This window comes from Oncorhynchus clarkii, chromosome 19 (assembly GCF_045791955.1).
Source record: "Oncorhynchus clarkii lewisi isolate Uvic-CL-2024 chromosome 19, UVic_Ocla_1.0, whole genome shotgun sequence".
Classification (NCBI taxonomy): Eukaryota; Metazoa; Chordata; class Actinopteri; order Salmoniformes; family Salmonidae; genus Oncorhynchus; species Oncorhynchus clarkii.
In genome coordinates, this window is record NC_092165.1 from 782653 (window position 1) to 802652 (window position 20000).

General features: G+C 44.1%; 1 protein-coding gene and 1 long non-coding RNA gene across 2 annotated transcripts in view; both read right to left on the minus strand.

Annotated features, from left to right (window-relative positions):
* Positions 1–20000, minus strand: part of LOC139375499 (annexin A6-like) — a 56681-nt gene that overhangs the window by 9624 nt on the left and 27057 nt on the right. Inside the window, exons 11-15 of the mRNA XM_071117330.1 lie at positions 19869–19927; positions 19632–19754; positions 17816–17872; positions 10402–10413; positions 5595–5642 (exon numbers count right to left, since the gene is read on the minus strand). Coding sequence (XP_070973431.1) covers positions 5595–5642; positions 10402–10413; positions 17816–17872; positions 19632–19754; positions 19869–19927 — 299 coding nt within the window. The remainder of the gene's footprint in view (positions 1–5594; positions 5643–10401; positions 10414–17815; positions 17873–19631; positions 19755–19868; positions 19928–20000) is intronic.
* LOC139374563 (uncharacterized) lies at positions 1361–2802 on the minus strand. The gene is made up of 3 exons (XR_011627685.1): positions 2599–2802; positions 2266–2451; positions 1361–1726 (listed from the first exon to the last, which is right to left on the minus strand). It is a non-coding gene; the product is annotated as an uncharacterized lncRNA (long non-coding RNA).

The window sequence follows — 20000 nt, forward strand, 5'->3', positions numbered from 1 at the left end:
GTTGACAGTATAAAGTGGTGTAGTCCCAGTCTACTAATGTAATGAACCTGTTGACAGTATAAAGTGGTGTAGTTCCAGTCTACTAATGTAATGAACCTGTTGACAGTATAAAGTGGTGTAGTCCCAGTCTACTAATGTAATGAACCTGTTGATAAAGTGGTGTAGTCCCAGTCTACTAATGTAATGAACCTGCTGACAGTATAAAGTGGTGTAGTCCCAGTCTACTAATGTAATGAACCTGTTGACAGTATAAAGTGGTGTAGTCCCAGTCTACTAATGTAATGAACCTGTTGACAGTATAAAGTGGTGTAGTCCCAGTCTACTAATGTAATGAACCTGTTGACAGTATAAAGTGGTGTAGTCCCAGTCTACTAATGTAATGAACCTGTTGACAGTATAAAGTGGTGTAGTCCCAGTCTACTAATGTAATGAACCTGTTGACAGTATAAAGTGGTGTAGTCCCAGTCTACTAATGTAATGAACCTGTTGATAAAATGGTGTAGTCCCAGTCTACTAATGTAATGAACCTGTTGATAAAGTGGTGTAGTCCCAGTCTACTAATGTAATGAACCTGTTGACAGTATAAAGTGGTGTAGTCCCAGTCTACTAATGAAATGAACCCGTTGACAGTATAAAGTGGTGTAGTCCCAGTCTACTAATGTAATGAACCTGTTGATAGTATAAAGTGGTGTAGTCCCAGTCTACTAATGTAATGAACCTGTTGACAGTATAAAGTGGTGTAGTCCCAGTCTACTAATGTAATGAACCTGTTGACAGTATAAAGTGGTGTAGTCCCAGTCTACTAATGTAATGAACCTGTTGATAAAGTGGTGTAGTCCCAGTCTACTAATGTAATGAACCTGTTGACAGTATAAAGTGGTGTAGTCCCAGTCTACTAATGTAATGAACTTGTTGACAGTATAAAGTGGTGTAGTCCCAGTCTACTAATGTAATGAACCTGTTGACAGTATAAAGTGGTGTAGTCCCAGTCTACTAATGTAATGAACCTGTTGACAGTATAAAGTGGTGTAGTCCCAGTCTACTAATGTAATGAACCTGTTGATAAAGTGGTGTAGTCCCAGTCTACTAATGTAATGAACCTGTTGACAGTATAAAGTGGTGTAGTCCCAGTCTACTAATGTAATGAACCTGTTGATAAAGTGGTGTAGTCCCAGTCTACTAATGTAATGAACCTGTTGACAGTATAAAGTGGTGTAGTCCCAGTCTACTAATGTAATGAACCTGTTGACAGTATAAAGTGGTGTAGTCCCAGTCTACTAATGTAATGAACCTGTTGACAGTATAAAGTGGTGTAGTCCCAGTAATGAACATCTACTAATGTAATGAACCTGTTGATAAAGTGGTGTAGTCCCAGTCTACTAATGTAATGAACCTGTTGACAGTATAAAGTGGTGTAGTCCCAGTCTACTAATGTAATGAACCTGTTGACAGTATAAAGTGGTGTAGTCCCAGTCTACTAATGTAATGAACCTGTTGATAAAGTGGTGTAGTCCCAGTCTACTAATGTAATGAACCTGTTGACAGTATAAAGTGGTGTAGTCCCAGTCTACTAATGTAATGAACCTGTTGACAGTATAAAGTGGTGTAGTCCCAGTCTACTAATGTAATGAACCTGTTGACAGTATAAAGTGGTGTAGTCCCAGTCTACTAATGTAATGAACCTGTTGATAAAGTGGTGTAGTCCCAGTCTACTAATGTAATGAACCTGTTGACAGTATAAAGTGGTGTAGTCCCAGTCTACTACTGTAATGAACCTGTTGACAGTATAAAGTGGTGTAGTCCCAGTCTACTAATGTAATGAACCTGTTGGTAGTATAAAGTGGTGTAGTCCCAGTCTACTAATGTAATGAACCTGTTGACAGTATAAAGTGGTGTAGTCCCAGTCTACTAATGTAATGAACCTGTTGACAGTATAAAGTGGTGTAGTCCCAGTCTACTAATGTAATGAACCTGTTGACAGTATAAAGTGGTGTAGTCCCAGTCTACTAATGTAATGAACCTGTTGACAGTATAAAGTGGTGTAGTCCCAGTCTACTAATGTAATGAACCTGTTGACAGTATAAAGTGGTGTAGTCCCAGTCTACTAATGTAATGAACCTGTTGACAGTATAAAGTGGTGTAGTCCCAGTCTACTAATGTAATGAACCTGTTGACAGTATAAAGTGGTGTAGTCCCAGTCTACTAATGTAATGAACCTGTTGACAGTATAGAGTGGTGTAGTCCCAGTCTACTAATGTAATGAACCTGTTGATAAAGTGGTGTAGTCCCAGTCTACTAATGTAATGAACCTGTTGACAGTATAAAGTGGTGTAGTCCCAGTCTACTAATGTAATGAACCTGTTGACAGTATAAAGTGGTGTAGTCCCAGTCTACTAATGTAATGAACCTGTTGATAAAGTGGTGTAGTCCCAGTCTACTAATGTAATGAACCTGTTGACAGTATAAAGTGGTGTAGTCCCAGTCTACTAATGTAATGAACCTGTTGACAGTATAAAGTGGTGTAGTCCCAGTCTACTAATGTAATGAACCTGTTGACAGTATAGAGTGGTGTAGTCCCAGTCTACTAATGTAATGAACCTGTTGATAAAGTGGTGTAGTCCCAGTCTACTAATGTAATGAACCTGTTGACAGTATAAAGTGGTGTAGTCCCAGTCTACTAATGTAATGAACCTGTTGACAGTATAAAGTGGTGTAGTCCCAGTCTACTAATGTAATGAACCTGTTGATAAAGTGGTGTAGTCCCAGTCTACTAATGTAATGAACCTGTTGACAGTATAAAGTGGTGTAGTCCCAGTCTACACTACGTATCGATGTGGCAGGAAGCGTCTGTCAGAGATCTGATTAATGACATCAGTAAACACACTATCTACTGTTTACTCAAACTATCAGTGCCCGGTTTACAACTTCTCCTTCCCTCGCTCTTTGTGTGTGTGTGTGTACGTGTGTGTGTGTGTGTGTGTGTGTGTGTGTGTGTGAGAGAGAGATGATCTATTTCACTTGCTTTGGCGATGTAAACATGTGTTCCCATGCCAATAAAGACCCTTGAATTGAATTGAGAGGGAGGGAGGGAGGGAGGGAGGGAGGGAGGGAGGGAGGGAGAGAGAGAGAGCAGAAGAGAGGGGGGAGAGAGAGAGGAGGAAGAGAGGGAGGGGAGGGGCGAGAGAGGAGGAAGAGGGAGGGGGAGGAGCGAGAGAGGAGGAAGAGAGGGAAGGGGAGGAGAGAGAGAGAGAGAGAGAGAGAGAAGGAAGAGAGAGAGAGAGAGAGAGGAGGAAGAGAGAGAGAGAGAGGAGGCAGAGCCCCACCCTGTCTGAAGAAAGGCCCACACACATGACTCATACTGACTTCCCCAAATTACAGCCCCTCTGCTCCACACACACAGAGACACTGTGGTTTTCTAGAAATAAAGAGGGCTGGTTTTCATTAGAAGGCCTCCAACTGTCTGTAGCAGTGTGCTTTTCTAGAAACTAGAGTTGTCTTTCATCAGAAGCATTACAAAATATTTGTGAGAAAATCATCAGAAGAGTTGAAAATGCACTGGGAACCCACATTGACTTGGACTTAACTGGGATGGGAACCCACATTGACTTGGACTTAACTGGGATGGGAACCCACATTGACTTGGACTTAACTGGGATGGGAACCCATTTAACTTGGATTTAAACGGGATGGGAACCCATTTAACTGGCATGGGAACCCACATTGACTTGGACTTAACTGGGATGGGAACCCATTTAACTTGGATTTAACTGGGATGGGAACCCATTTAACTGGCATGGGAACCCACATTGACTTGGACTTAACTGGGATGGGAACCCATTTAACTGGCATGGGAACCCACATTGACTTGGACTTAACTGGGATGGGAACCCACATTGACTTGGATTTAACTGGGATGGGAACCCACATTGACTTGGACTTAACTGGCATGGGAACCCACATCGACTTGGACTTAACTGGGATGGGAACCCATTTAACTTGGATTTAACTGGGATGGGAACCCATTTAACTGGCATGGGAACCCACATTGACTTGGACTTAACTGGGATGGGAACCCATTTAACTTGGATTTAACTGGGATGGGAACCCATTTAACTGGCATGGGAACCCACATTGACTTGGACTTAACTGGGATGGGAACCCATTTAACTGGCATGGGAACCCACATTGACTTGGACTTAACTGGGATGGGAACCCACATTGACTTGGATTTAACTGGGATGGGAACCCACATTGACTTGGACTTAACTGGCATGGGAACCCACATCGACTTGGACTTAACTGGGATGGGAACCCATTTAACTGGCATGGGAACCCACATTGACTTGGACTTAACTGGGATGGGAACCCACATTGACTTGGATTTAACTGGGATGGGAACCCACATTGACTTGGATTTAACTGGGATGGGAACCCACATTGACTTGGACTTAACTGGGATGGGAACCCACATTGACTTGGACTTAACTGGGATGGGAACCCACATCGACTTGGACTTAACTGGGATGGGAACCCACATTGACTTGGACTTAACTGGGATGGGAAACCTACTGGTCTAGTGTAATAACCTACTGGTCTAGTGTAATAACCTATTGGTCTAGTGTAATAACCTACTGGTCTAGTGTAATAACCTACTGGTCTAGTGTAATAACCTACTGGTCTAGTGTAATAACCTACTGGTCTAGTGTAATAACCTACTGGTCTAGTGTAATAACCTACTGGTCTAGTGTAATAACCTACTGGTCTAGTGTAATAACCTACTGGTCTAGTGTAATAACCTACTGGTCTAGTGTAATAACCTACTGGTCTAGTGTAATAACCTACTGGTCTAGTGTAATAACCTACTGGTCTAGTGTAATAACCTACTGGTCTAGTGTAATAACCTACTGGTCTAGTGTAATAACCTATTGGTCTAGTGTAATAACCTATTGGTCTAGTGTAATAACCTACTGGTCTAGTGTAATAACCTACTGGTCTAGTGTAATAACCTATTCTATAATGACCTCCCTCCATTCTACTGGTCTAGTGTAATAACCTATTCTATAATGACCTCCCTCCATTCTACTGGTCTAGTGTAATAACCTATTCTATAATGACCTCCCTCCATTCTACTGGTCTAGTGTAATAACCTACTGGTCTAGTGTAATAACCTACTGGTCTAGTGTAATAACCTACTGGTCTAGTGTAATAACCTATTGGTCTAGTGTAATAACCTACTGGTCTAGTGTAATAACCTATTGGTCTAGTGTAATAACCTACTGGTCTAGTGTAATAACCTACTGGTCTAGTGTAATAACCTATTCTATAATGACCTCCCTCTATTCTACCGGTCTATTGTTCTGTGTTGATATTGTCTATTGTTCTGTGTTGATATTGTCTATTGTTCTGTGTTGATATTGTCTATTGTTCTGTGTTCATGTTGTTTAGCTAATGATTATTTAATGACAGTCTCATGGGCTGTGCTGCTGATAGCGTGTCACATTACAGGGAGAAATGGAAAGTTGAACATCAGAATCCTCCAGGTGGGGGCAGGGAAACGTTCCACTGTAGAGGGGTCTTCAGGGAACTCAACTTACCATTGTGGTAGATTGGTGACCGTTGGTTTGATTAGGAGGAGGAGGTGTCTGAAAAGAGAAACACACTTAGAATCACATCCAGACCAGCCAAACGCTTCAAAACGCAGACAAAACGTGTTCCACTTTTAATGTCATGAAGAAATCACTGCATGTTTCCATTCATACAACAGTTATAGAATATGTTATTCTGTTCTGCAACAGCCACAGCTCACCCACAGCTCACCCATAGATCACCCACAGCTCACCCACACCTCACTCACAGCTCACCCATAGATCACCCACAGCTCACCCACAGATCACTCACAGCTCACCCATAGATCACCCACAGCTCACCCACAGCTCACTCACAGCTCACCCATAGATCACCCACAGCTCACCCACAGCTCACTCACAGCTCACCCACAGCTCACCCACAGCTCACCCACAGATCACTCACAGCTCACCCACAGCTCACCCACAGATCACCCACAGCTCACCCACAGCTCACTCACAGCTCACTCACAGCTCACCCACAGATCACCCACAGCTCACCCACAGCTCACCCACAGCTCACTCACAGCTCACCCACAGCTCACTCACAGCTCACCCATAACTAGCTTCTTATCCACAGCTCACTCACAGCTCACCCACAGCTCACCCACAGCTCACTCACAGATCACTCACAGCTCACCCACAGCTCACCCACAGCTCACCCACAGCTCCCCCACAGCTCACCCACAGCTCACCCAAAGCTCACCCATAACTAGCTTCTTATCCACAGCTTGCTTAACTGTCATCTAAACATTTTATCTGGGAAGCTTTTAGTGTCCCCATTGGTTTATACCACCTGTATTCTACTACAGACACCTTCATGCAGCCGCTACATTATGTCAGCTAAACATACTGATAAAAAACAAACAATTATATTTTAAACATTTTCCTTTAAGTATCATTTTTAGAGCTTTGCTAAATGTTTGTTTTTATTTTTTATCAAAAATACTTTATTTAAATGTAATTTAAATAAAATCAAATTTTATTTGTCACATTCACATATTTAGCAGATGTTATTTTGGGTGTAGTGAAATCGCTGTTGCGCCTTCGTCACCACGCTGTCTGTGTGGGTGGACCATTTCAGTTTGTCTGTGATGTGTACGCCGAGGAACTTAAAACTTTCCACCTTCTCCACTGCTGTCCCGTCGATGTGGATAGGGGGAGTGCTCCCTCTGCTGTTTCCTGAAGTCCACGATCAGCTCCTTTATTTGGTTGACGTTGAGTGAGAGATTATTTTCCTGGAACCACGCTCGAGGGCCCTCACCTCCTCCCTGTAGGCCGTCTCGTCGTTGTTTGGTGATCAAGCCTACTACTGTTGTGTCGTTTGCAAACTTGATGATTGAGTTGGAGGCGTGCATGGCCATGCAGTCATGGGTGAACAGGGAGTACAGGAGAGGGCTCAGAACGCACCCTTGTGGGGCCCCTTTGTTGAAGATCAGCGAAGTGGAGATGTTGTTTCCTACCTTCTCCACCTGGGGGGGCGGCCCGTCAGGAAGTCCAGGACCTAGTTGCACATAGCGGGGTCAAGACCCAGGGTCTCGAACGTAATGATGAGCTTGGAGGGTACTATGGTGTTGAACGCTGAGCTATAGTCAATGAATAGCATTCGTACATAGGTATTCCTCTTGTCCAGATGGGATAGGGCAGTGTGCAGTGTGATGGCGATTGCATCGTCTGTGGACCTATTGGGGCGGTAAGTAAATTGAAGTGGGTCTAAGGTGTCAGGTAGAGGACATATGATCTTTGACTAGCCTCTCTAAGCACTTCATGATGACAGAAGTGAGTACTACAGGACGATAGTCAATTATTTCAGTTACCTTTGCTTTCTTAGGTACAGGAACAGTAGCGGACATCTTGAAACAAGTGGGGACAGCAGACTGGGACAGGGAGAGATTGAATATGTCCATAAACACACTCCAGCCAGCTGGTCTGCTCATGCTCTGAGGACACGGCTAGGGATGCCGTCCTTGCGAGAGTTAACACGCTTAAATGTCTTACCCACGTCGGCCACGGAGAAGGAGAGCCCACAGTCCTTGGTAATTGTGTCCTTGAAACTGTAGAATTCCATTCATTCTTGTGGAGACCTCTCCATGGCCAATACTTAGAATCTCTAGACCTCTCAATGGCCAATACTTAGAATCTCTAGACCTCTCAATGACCAATACTTAGAATCTGTAGACCTCTCAATGGCCAATACTTAGAATCTGTAGACCTCTCATTGGCCAATACTTAGAATCTGTAGACCTCTCAATGGCCAATACTTAGAATCTCTAGACCTCTCAATGGCCAATACTTAGAATCTCTAGACCTCTCAATGGCCAAAACTTAGAATCTGTAGACCTCTCAATGGCCAATACTTAGAATCTGTAGACCTCCCAATGGCCAATACTTAGAATCTGTAGACCTCTCATTGGCCAATACTTTGATCACATGATGCGTAAAGTTCATGGAGTCGACATCTAGGTGCAAGTCGGACAGTTTTTAGCCCTATAATGCAACACACTTTGAAAGGCTGACCAATGACAGTCCCCGACTTGATAAAAGTGATCCGTTCGAACGCGCCCACTGGCTTACACACAGGTGTTCAGAGCTGGCTAGATACAGGGCATTCAGAAAGTATTCAGACCCCTTCTCTTTTTCCACATGTTGTTACGTTACGGGCTTATTCTAAAATGGATTACATCATTTTTCACCCCTCATCAATCTACACACAATACCCCATAATGACAAAGCAAAAGCAGGTTTATAATTTTTTGGCAAATGTATTAAAAATAAAATATGGAAATATGACATTTACATAAGTATTCAGACCCAGTGATTACAGCCTTGAGTCTTCTTGGGTACGACGCTACAAGCTTGGCACACCTGTATTTGGGGAGTTTCTCCCATTCTTCTCTGCAGATCCTCTCAAGCTCTGTCAGGTTGGATGGGGAGCGTCGCTGCACAGCTATTTTCAGGTCTTTCCAGAGATATTCGATCGGGTTCAAGTCCAGAATCTGGCTGGGCCACTCAAGGACATTCAGAGACTACTGCCTTGTCTTGGCTGTGTGCTTAGGGTCCTGTTGGAAGGTGAACCTTTTCCCATAAAAAAAAAAGGCATGTAGAGATGGTTGTCCTTCTGGAAGGTTTGTCACCTCCCTGACCAAGGCCCTTCTCCCCCTACTGCCTCTGGTCTGGAGGACTCACTAAACAGAGAACATCCCTGGTCATCCCTACTGCCTCTGATCTGGAGGACTCACTAAACAGAACATCCCTGGTCATCTACTGCCTCTGATCTGGAGGACTCACTAAACAGAGAACATCCCTGGTCATCCCTACTGCCTCTGATCTGGAGGACTCACTAAACAGAGAACATCCCTGGTCATCTCTACTGCCTCTGATCTGGAGGACTCACTAAACAGAGAACATCCCTACTGCCTCTGGTCTGGAGGACTCACTAAACAGAGAACATCCCTGGTCATCTCTACTGCCTCTGATCTGGAGGACTCACTAAACTGAGAACATCCCTGGTCATCTCTACTGCCTCTGATCTGGAGGACTCACTAAACAGAGAACATCCCTGGTCATCCCTACTGCCTCTGATCTGGCAGACTCACTAAACAGAGAACATCCCTGGTCATCTCTACTGCCTCTGATCTGGAGGACTCACTAAACAGAGAACATCCCTGGTCATCTCTACTGCCTCTGATCTGGAGGACTCACTAAACAGAGAACATCCCTGGTCATCTCTACTGCCTCTGATATGGAGGACTTACTAAACACAAATGTGTTGTTTGTAAATGATGTCTGAGTGTTGAACTGTGCCCCTGGCTATCTGTAAATGATGTCTGAGTGTTGAACTGTGCCCCTGGCTATCCGTAAATAATAAAAAATTATAAAAGTGTGCCGTCTGGTTCGCTTAATAAGGAATTTAAAAATATTCATACTTTTACATTTACTTTTTATGCTTAAATATATTAAAAATCAAATACTTTTACTCAAGTAGTGTTTTACTGGGTGACTTTCACTTGAGTCATTTTCTGTTCATTTATCTTTACTTTTAGTCAACTATGAGAATTCAGTCGTTTTTCCACCGCTGGGAGACACTATAGTCAACAGGGCTAAAGGTAGTTAGCGTCTCTGTTTGTTTTAGCCCAGGGGTTACCAATGTAATGTAACCAGCGGTCAATGTTTATTCTCTTAAAATGGGGTTATGACAGTCTATTACAAATCAGTCTGACAGTACCTCTGACAGTATTTTCAATCCTAAAGAAGTCTGGTATGAAGTGACTGAAATGCATCCGAAATGTATTGGGGAGTTCAGAAGATTATCAGGAAATACGTTTGTCTGAACTTCTGTGTTGAAAAGATTCACAACGTCATTATCGACGATTTTATTTTCCCTCCAGTCTGATTGAGTGTCTGGTCTAGTCCACTCTGTTGTAGAAGACACATACTGTATGTGTTCCTGACAGTCTTGTCTTTCAGTGATGGGGACATGGGGTCAAAATATGTTGTCGTTTAAACTGTTCCGAAGATAGAGTCACATTCGTAGGAAGAAAACGGAAAACCGCTTTGGTTATTAAAACCCGAATGTTGCCTACCAGAGGTTATTGAAATAACTCCGGTTACAATGAACCAAGTTGAATTGTATTTATTTATCCCCTAATCTGATAGTATTCTGGTGTATCTCACCGCTCACAGAATAAACATCAACTGTCTGATTCAGAAGACTAACCACTTTAACAACTCATAAACCCACTGATGTTGTCGGTTAATAAGAGCGGTATAAACTTACCGGAGATCGAGTCTGCAACAGAGCTCAGTGAATGGAAAAGGAGAAAGAGAAAGAGAGAAGGGAGGCTGAGAAAGAGTGGAAAAACGAGTTCCCTGAGCGAGAGTCGGGACTCCACCCTTTATGACTAAACAACTCACCGCACAGCGACTCGTCAGACTGGCTGAAGCAAACGGTTAGCGAATGTGTTGATCCGAAACGGCTGTGATATGTTGTCTGACCGTAGTGCGCTTTAGGGACTGGCCGAGGAGTAGGGTTGATCCGAAACGGCTGTGATATGTTGTCTGACCGTAGTGCGCTTTAGGGACTGGCCGAGGAGTAGGGTTGATCCGAAACGGCTGTGATATGTTGTCTGGCTGTGTGATATGTTGTCTGACCGTAGTGCGCTTTAGGGACTGGCCGAGGAGTAGGGTTGATCCGAAACGGCTGTCATATGTTGTCTGACCTTAGTGCGCTTTAGGGACTGGCCGAGGAGTAGGGTTGATCCGAAAACCGTAGTGCGCTTTAGGGACTGGCCGAGGAGTAGGGTTGATCCGAAACGGCTGTGATATGTTGTCTGACTGTAGTGCGCTTTAGGGACTGGCCGAGGAGTAGGGTTGATCCGAAACAGCTGTGATATGTTGTCTGACTGTAGTGCGCTTTAGGGACTGGCCGAGGAGTAGGGTTGATCCGAAACGGCTGTGATATGTTGTCTGGCTGTGATATGTTGTCTGACCGTAGTGCGCTTTAGGGACTGGCCGAGGAGTAGGGTTGATCCGAAACCGCTGTCAAGCACCTGAGCTAACAGAGGCTAGCTTGTTAGCTACTTCCAGACACACAATGAGAGAACACCATTTTACTCACCATAGCAAATCAAATCACATCACATTTTATTGGTCACATACAGTGGGGAGAACAAGTATTTGAGACACTACCGATTTTGCAGGTTTTCCTACTTACAATGCATGTAAAGGTCTGTAATTTGTATCATAGGTGCACTTCAACTGTGAGAGACGGAATCTAAAACAAAGATCCAGAAAATCACATTGTATGATTTTTAAGTAATTAGTTTGCATTTTATTGCATGACATAAGTATTTGATACATCAGAAAAGCAGAACTTACTATTTGGTACAGAAACCTTTGTTTGCAATTACAGAGATCATACGTTTCCTGTAGTTCTTGACCTGGTTTGCACACACTGCAGCAGGGATTTTGGCCCACTCCTCCATACAGACCTTTTCCAGATCCTTCAGGTTTCGGGGCTGTCGCTGGGCAATACGGACTTTCAGCTCCCTCCAAAGATTTTCTATTGGGTTCAGGTCTGGAGACTGGCTAGGCCACTCCAAGACCTTGAGATGCTTCTTACGGAGCCACTCCTTAGTTGCCCTGGCTGTGTGTTTCGGGTCGTTGTCATGCTGGAAGACCCAGCCACGACCCATCTTCAATGCTCTTACTGAGGGAAGGAGGTTGTTGGCCAAGATCTCGCGATACATGGCCCCATCCATCCTCCCCTCAATACGGTGCAGTCGTCCTGTCCCCTTTGCAGAAAAGCATCCCCAAAGAATGATGTTTCCACCTCCATGCTTCACGGTTGGGATGGTGTTCTTGGGGTTGTACTCAACCTTCTTCTTCCTCCAAACACGGCGAGTGGAGTTTAAACCAAAAAGCTCTATTTTTGTCTCATCAGACCACATGACCTGCACTAGATGGTATAAAATACAGTATATACATATGATGAGTAATACAAGATATGTAAACATTATTAAAGTGGCCTTGTTTAAAGTGGCTATTGATCACTTTATTAAAGTGTCCAGTGATTGGGTCTCAATGTAGGCAGCAGCCTCTCTGAGTTAATGATTGCTGTTTAGCAGTCTGATGGTATAGAGGTAGTCTGTCTGTGGGCAGCAGCCTCTCTGAGTTAATGATTGCTGTTTAGCAGTCTGATGGCCTTGAGATAGAAGCTGTTTTTCAGTCAGTGTGCAGAGTGATGGCGATTGCATCGTCTGTGGACCTATTGGGGCGATAAGCAAATTGGAGTGGGTCTAGGGTGTCAGGTAGGGTGGAGGTGATATGATGCTTGACTAGTCTCTCAAAGCACTTCATGATGATGGAAGTGAGTGCTACGGGGCAGTAGTCATTTAGCTCAGTTACCTTAGCTTTCTTGGGTACAGGAACAATGGTGGCCCTCTTGAAGCATGTGGGGACAGCCGGTCTGTCTCCACATGGTCTGCCAGCTGGTCTGTCATGTGTAACAGTATAGACTTTACGTCCGTCCCCTCGCCCCGACCCGGGCGCGAACCAGGGATGCTCTGCACACATCCACAGTCACCCTCTAAGCATCGTTACCCATCGCTCCACAAAAGCCGCGGCCCTTGCAGAGGGGAACCACTACTTCAAGGTCTCAGAGCAAGGGGAACCACTACTTCAAGGTCTCAGAGCAAGGGGAACCACTACTTCAAGGTCTCAGAGCAAGTGACGTCACCAATTGAAACGCCACCAGCGCGCACCACTGCTAACTAGCTAGCCATTTCGCATCGGCTACACTGGCTACTGCACCACTGCTAACTAGCTAGCCATTTCGCATCGGCTACACATGCTCTGAGGACTCGGCTAGGGATGCCAAGACTGTGCAAAGCGGTCATCAAGGCAAAGGGTGACTATTTGAAGAATCTCAAATATAAAATATAATTTGATTTGTTTAACACTTTTTTGGTTACTACATGATTCCATACGTATCCTTTGTCTAGGCCAGGCTAATTGATTACCGGTATTTATCCTTTGTCTATGCCAGGCTAATTGATTACCAGTATTTATCCTTTGTCTAGGCCAGGCTAATTGATTACCGTATTTATCCTTTGTCTATGCCAGGCTAATTTATTAGCGTTATTTATCCTTTATCTAGGCCAGGCTAATTTATTAGCGTTATTTATCCTTTATCTAGGCCAGGCTAATTGATTACCGGTATTTATCCTTTGTCTATGCCAGGCTAATTTATTAGCGTTATTTATCCTTTATCTAGGCCAGGCTAATTGATTACCAGTATTTATCCTTTATCTATGCCAGGCTAATTGACTAGTGTTATTTATCCTTTATCTAGGCCAGGCTAATTGATTACCGGTATTTATCCTTTGTCTAGGCCAGGCTAATTGACTAGTGTTATTTATCCTTTATCTAGGCCAGGCTAATTTATTAGCGTTATTTATCCTTTGTCTAGGCCAGGCTAATTGATTACCGGTATTTATCCTTTGTCTATGCCAGGCTAATTTATTAGCGTTATTTATCCTTTATCTAGGCCAGGCTAATTGATTACCGGTATTTATCCTTTGTCTAGGCCAGGCTAATTGACTAGTGTTATTTATCCTTTATCTAGGCCAGGCTAATTTATTAGCGTTATTTATCCTTTATCTATGCCAGGCTAATTGATTACCGTATTTATCCTTTGTCTATGCCAGGCTAATTGATTACCGGTATTTATCCTTTATCTAGGCCAGGCTAATTTATTACCGGTATTTATCCTTTGTCTATGCCAGGCTAATTTATTACCGGTATTTATCCTTTGTCTATGCCAGGCTAATTGATTACCGGTATTTATCCTTTATCTAGGCCAGGCTAATTTATTACCGGTATTTATCCTTTATCTAGGCCAGGCTAATTGATTACCGGTATTTATCCTTTGTCTAGGCCAGGCTAATTGATTACCGGTATTTATCCTTTATCTAGGCCAGGCTAATTGATTACCAGTATTTATCCTTTATCTAGGCCAGGCTAATTGATTACCAGTATTTATCCTTTATCTAGGCCAGGCTAATTGATTACCAGTATTTATCCTTTATCTAGGCCAGGCTAATTGATTACCGGTATTTATCCTTTGTCTAGGCCAGGCTAATTGATTACCGGTATTTATCCTTTGTCTAGGCCAGGCTAATTGATTACCGTATTTATCCTTTATCTAGGCCAGGCTAATTGATTACCAGTATTTATCCTTTGTCTAGGCCAGGCTAATTGATTACCGGTATTTATCCTTTGTCAGACTAATTGAAGATGTGAAAACCGATAATACTGTTTGTGTTTTGCCTTGCCTAGTGGATGAGCTAATTTCTCACAACTCACCCCCATTAGGCTACTAATTCACGCCAATCCTTTCATCATGCGACTGTGATGGAGACAGAGGGAACACTCAGGAGCTTCAAGACTGTCAGGGATAAAGTGAACAAACTCTTCAAACACTAACAGCAAAATTAGCTTTATGCTGCAAAATAGCCTACTTAGAATTGGCCAAACCTAAACAAATAAACTATTCTTGTGGAATTTGTTAGATATTAGGTTTTGTTGTGGAATTGTTTCGATATTACCTGTTAGATACTGCTGCACTGTTCATGATTTTTAATAGGTCTAAAAAAGTTGGTTGAAAACACACTTGCACTTACGAGCTTAGATGGCTCTCAAATGAATCAGGTCTCTGCATACTTAGGGATATGGCTGGGTGATAAACTGTCTTTTAAAATGCATATTGACGAACTTTGTAAACGTCAACAACAAAATCAAGCTAGACTTCCTCTATAGAAACAGGAAATGTTTGTCCTCTACAAATAGAAGACAACGTGTGCAAAGCTACTTTTATGTCTGTTATAGATTATGGGGATATTATTTACATGCTACAGCATCATGTCTTACTACACAGACAGACAAACAGATCTCACTACACAGACAGACAGACAGGTCTCACTACACAGACAGACAGGTCTCACTACACAGACAGACAGACAGACAGACAGGTCTCACTACACAGACAGACAGACAGATCTCACTACACAGACAGACAGACAGATCTCACTACACAGACAAACAGGTCTCACTACACAGACAAACAGGTCTCACTACACAGACAAACAGGTCTCACTACACAGACAGACAAACAGGTCTCACTACACAGACAGACAAACAGGTCTCACTTCACAGACAGACAGACAGGTCCCACTACACAGACAGACAGACAGGTCTCACTACACAGACAGACAGACAGGTCTCACTACACAGACAGACAGGTCCCACTACACAGACAGACAGACACGTCTCACTACACAGACAGACACGTCTCACTACACAGACAGACACGTCTCACTACACAGACAGACAGGTCCCACGTCTCACTACACAGACAGACAGGTCCCACGTCTCACTACACAGACAGACAGGTCCCACGTCTCACTACACAGACAGACAGGTCCCACTACACAGACAGACAGACAGGTCTCACTACACAGACAGACAGGTCTCACTACACAGACAGACAGACAGGTCTCACTACACAGACAGACAGGTCTCACTACACAGACAGACAGATCTCACTACACAGACAGACAGACAGGTCCCACTACACAGACAGACAGACAGGTCCCACTACACAGACAGACAGACAGGTCCCACTACACAGACAAACAGGTCTCACTACACAGACAAACAGGTCTCACTACACAGACAAACAGGTCTCACTACAGACAGACAGGTCCCACTACACAGACAGACAGACAGGTCTCACTACACAGACAGACAGACACTTCTCACTACACAGACAGACAGGTCCCACGTCTCACTACACAGACAGACAGACAGACAGGTCTCACTACACAGACAGACAGACAGGTCTCACTACACAGACAGACAGGTCTCACTACACAGACAGACAGGTCTCACTACACAGACAGACAGACAGGTCTCACTACACAGACAGACAGACAGGTCTCACTACACAGACAGACAGACAGGTCTCACTACACAGACAGACAGACAGGTCTCACTACACAGACAGACAGACAGGTCTCACTACACAGACAGACAGGTCTCACTACACAGACAGACAGACAGGTCTCACTACACAGACAGACAGACAGGTCTCACTACACAGACAGACAGACAGGTCTCACTACACAGACAGACAGACAGGTCTCACTACACAGACAGACAGACAGGTCTCACTACACAGACAGACAGACAGGTCTCACTACACAGACAGACAGACAGGTCTCACTACACAGACAAACAGGTCTCACTACACAAACAGGTCTCACTACACAGACAAACAGGTCTCACTTCACAGACAGACAGGTCCCACTACACAGACAGACAGGTCCCACTACACAGACAGACAGACAGGTCTCACTACACAGACAGACAGACAGGTCTCACTACACAGACAAACAGGTCTCACTACACAGACAAACAGGTCTCACTACACAGACAAACAGGTCTTACTTCACAGACAGACAGGTCCCACTACACAGACAGACAGACAGGTCTCACTACACAGACAGACAGACAGGTCTCACTACACAGACAGACAGACAGGTCTCACTACACAGACAGACACAGGTCTCACTACACAGACAGACAGACAGGTCTCACTACACAGACAGACAGATCTCACTACACAGACAGACAGACAGGTCTCACTACACAGACAGACAGACAGGTCCCACTACACAGACAGACACACAGATCTCACTACACAGACAGACAGACAGATCTCACTACACAGACAGACAGACAGGTCCCACTACACAGACAAACAGGTCTCACTACACAGACAAACAGGTCTCACTACACAGACAAACAGGTCTCACTTCACAGACAGACTGACAGGTCCCACTACACAGACAGACAGACAGGTCTCACTACACAGACAGACAGACACGTCTCACTACACAGACAGACAGGTCCCACGTCTCACTACACAGAGACAGGTCCCACGTCTCACTACACAGACAGACGGACAGGTCCCACTACACAGACAGACAGACAGGTCTCACTACACAGACAGACAGACAGGTCTCACTACACAGACAGACAGACAGGTCTCACTACACAGACAGACAGGTCTCACTACACAGACAGACAGACAGGTCTCACTACACAGACAGACAGACAGGTCTCACTACACAGACAGACAGACAGGTCTCACTACACAGACAGACAGGTCTCACTACACAGACAGACACGTCTCACTACACAGACAGACACGTCTCACTACACAGACAGACACGTCTCACTACAAACCTGCTGTCAAAATGTTTATTATGTCTTCAGTCTTGTCTTACAAACAGTAAAAACATGAAAACAGTCTTTAGTTGTTCTATAACTGATAGTAAAACATGAAAACAGTCTTTAGTTGTTATATAACTGATAGTAAAACATGACTGTCAGCATTATTATGACTTTAGTGATGTAGATATGAAGCAGAGTAAAGCTTTAAGGATGTTAGCTACAGATACACACAGGATTAAACCTATCATAACCTATCACAGTGCTGCACCGTGGCCAGCAGAGCTCTCCTATTGGGTTACACAGGACTCAGAGAGTGATTGACAGCTAGAGGGGCCAGTCAGAGCGGAGGTTCTCTCTGGGTATCGCTCCTTCAGGGATCATCGCCACGGTTATGCGTCGTCACCGCCACAGAGCAGGAGGAGGGCCTTACGGTAGTCACCAGAGGTATCTCCCTGGAACACACACATACAGAAGCAGACCATTATGTGAAGTCCATAGATAGGCTGGGAAGAGGTAGGAGAGACAGAGAGAGGTAGGAGAGGCAGAGGTAGGAGAGGCAGAGAGAGAGAGAGGTAGGAGAGACAGAGAGAGGTAGGAGAGACAGAGAGAGGTAGGAGAGACAGAGAGAGGTAGGAGAGACAGAGAGAGGTAGGAGAGACAGAGAGAGGTAGGAGACAGAGAGAGGTAGGAGAGAGAGAGAGAGGTAGGAGAGAGAGAGAGAGAGAGAGAGAGAGAGAGAGAGAGAGAGAGAGTACAGGTACAGTGAGAGGGAGAGAGAGAGAGAGAAATACTCTCTGATCAGAAACTAGATGTTTTGGTTTCCCCCAGGCATAATGGGACCCATGTCGTCCAAAAAGTTGACTCAAGTTTGCCAAAAAGCACCTGGAAGCACGTGGGTGATCATCAAGACTCTTGGAGGAATGTAACAGATGAGCATAACTTTTTGGGATGACATGGGTCCCATTATGCCTGGGGGAAACCCCCAACAGTGCATTCAACAGTAAGAACCTCACACCAACGGTCCAGCATGGTGGTGGTAGTGATGGTTTGGGGATGCTTTGCTGAAGAGCAGCAAGACAAATGATCCAAAACACACAATCAAGTCCACATGAAAAGGGTTCAAAAGCAACCATTTTGATGTTTTGGAATGGCCTAGTCAAAGTCCAGACCGAATCCCAACTGGGGTGTTGTGGCAGGACTTGAAACGAGCGGTTCATGCTTGAAAACCCAAAAATGTTGCAGAGTTAAAGCAATTCTGCATGCAAGAGTGAGCCAAAATTCCTCCACAGCGATGTGAGATACTGATCAACAACTACAGGAAGTGGTTGGTTGGAGTCGTTGCAGTTAAAGGGGGACTGATCAACTACTACAGGAAGTGTTTGGTTGGAGTCGTTGCAGTTAAAGGGGGACTGATCAACTACAGGAAGTGGTTGGTTGGAGTCGTGGCAGTTAAACGTGGCACAACCAGTTATTGAGTGTAAATTACTTTTTCACACGGGAGCGTTGGGTGTTGCATAAATGTGTTTATCAACAATATGCTAAATAAGAGAACATCAGAAAGGATGGAACTAGTTCTGTTTTTGTAAATGTGTTTATCAACAATATGCTAAATAAGAGAACATCAGAAAGGATGGAACTAGTTCTGTTTTTATAAATGTGATTTCAGTTTTTTTTTATTTTATACATTTGCAAGCATCTCTAAAAACGTGTTTTTGCTTTGTCATTATGGCCTGTGTTGTGAAGGTTGATGAGGGGAAAAACTATTGAATCCATTTAAGAATAAGGCTGTAACAAAATGTGGAAAAAAATCAAGGGGTCTGAATACTTCGCAAATGCACTGTATATAGTCAATGGTAGGATTTGAGGGGACTCCTATGGTAAGTACACCTATAGCTCATCTCTAGGCAGTAGTACTGTAGACTACCTTATCACTGACCTCAACCCCGAGTCTCTCAGAGCGTTCACAGTCCACTGACACCCCTATCAGACCACAGCAAAATCACAGTCTACTTGAACAGAGCTATACTCAAATCATGAGGCACCAAAACCAAAGGAACTGAGTAACATTAAGAAATACTATAGATGGAAGGAAAGTAGTGTGGAAATTTACCAAAAGACAATTAGGCAACAACAACAATAATGAGAGAGAGAGAGAGGTAGAGAGAGAGAGAGAGAGAGAGGTAGAGAGAGAGAGAGAGATTCAGTATATACCTGTATAGCAGAGTGCAGAGACTTGGTGTAGAGGCGTCTGTAATCAGCTCTGATATCCAACATGTCCACCTCACTACGACTCACCATCACTCTGATTAAGGTCTGGTCGTCAGTTCCACCACCCTACACACACACACACACACACACACACACACACACACACAAACACACAGTTCTAAAAACACATATCCAATATAGAATGATCTTCTTCCTAGTATGGAGAAAATAGATTCTTACCGACATCGAATAGTACAGAGTTTCTGCAAAGTAGGCTGGGACGCTCCGAGCACACTTTACTACAGAGGAGAGACAGATGGAGGAAGAGAGGACAGAGAGAGAGACAGAGAGAGAGAGAGAGAGAGAGAGAGA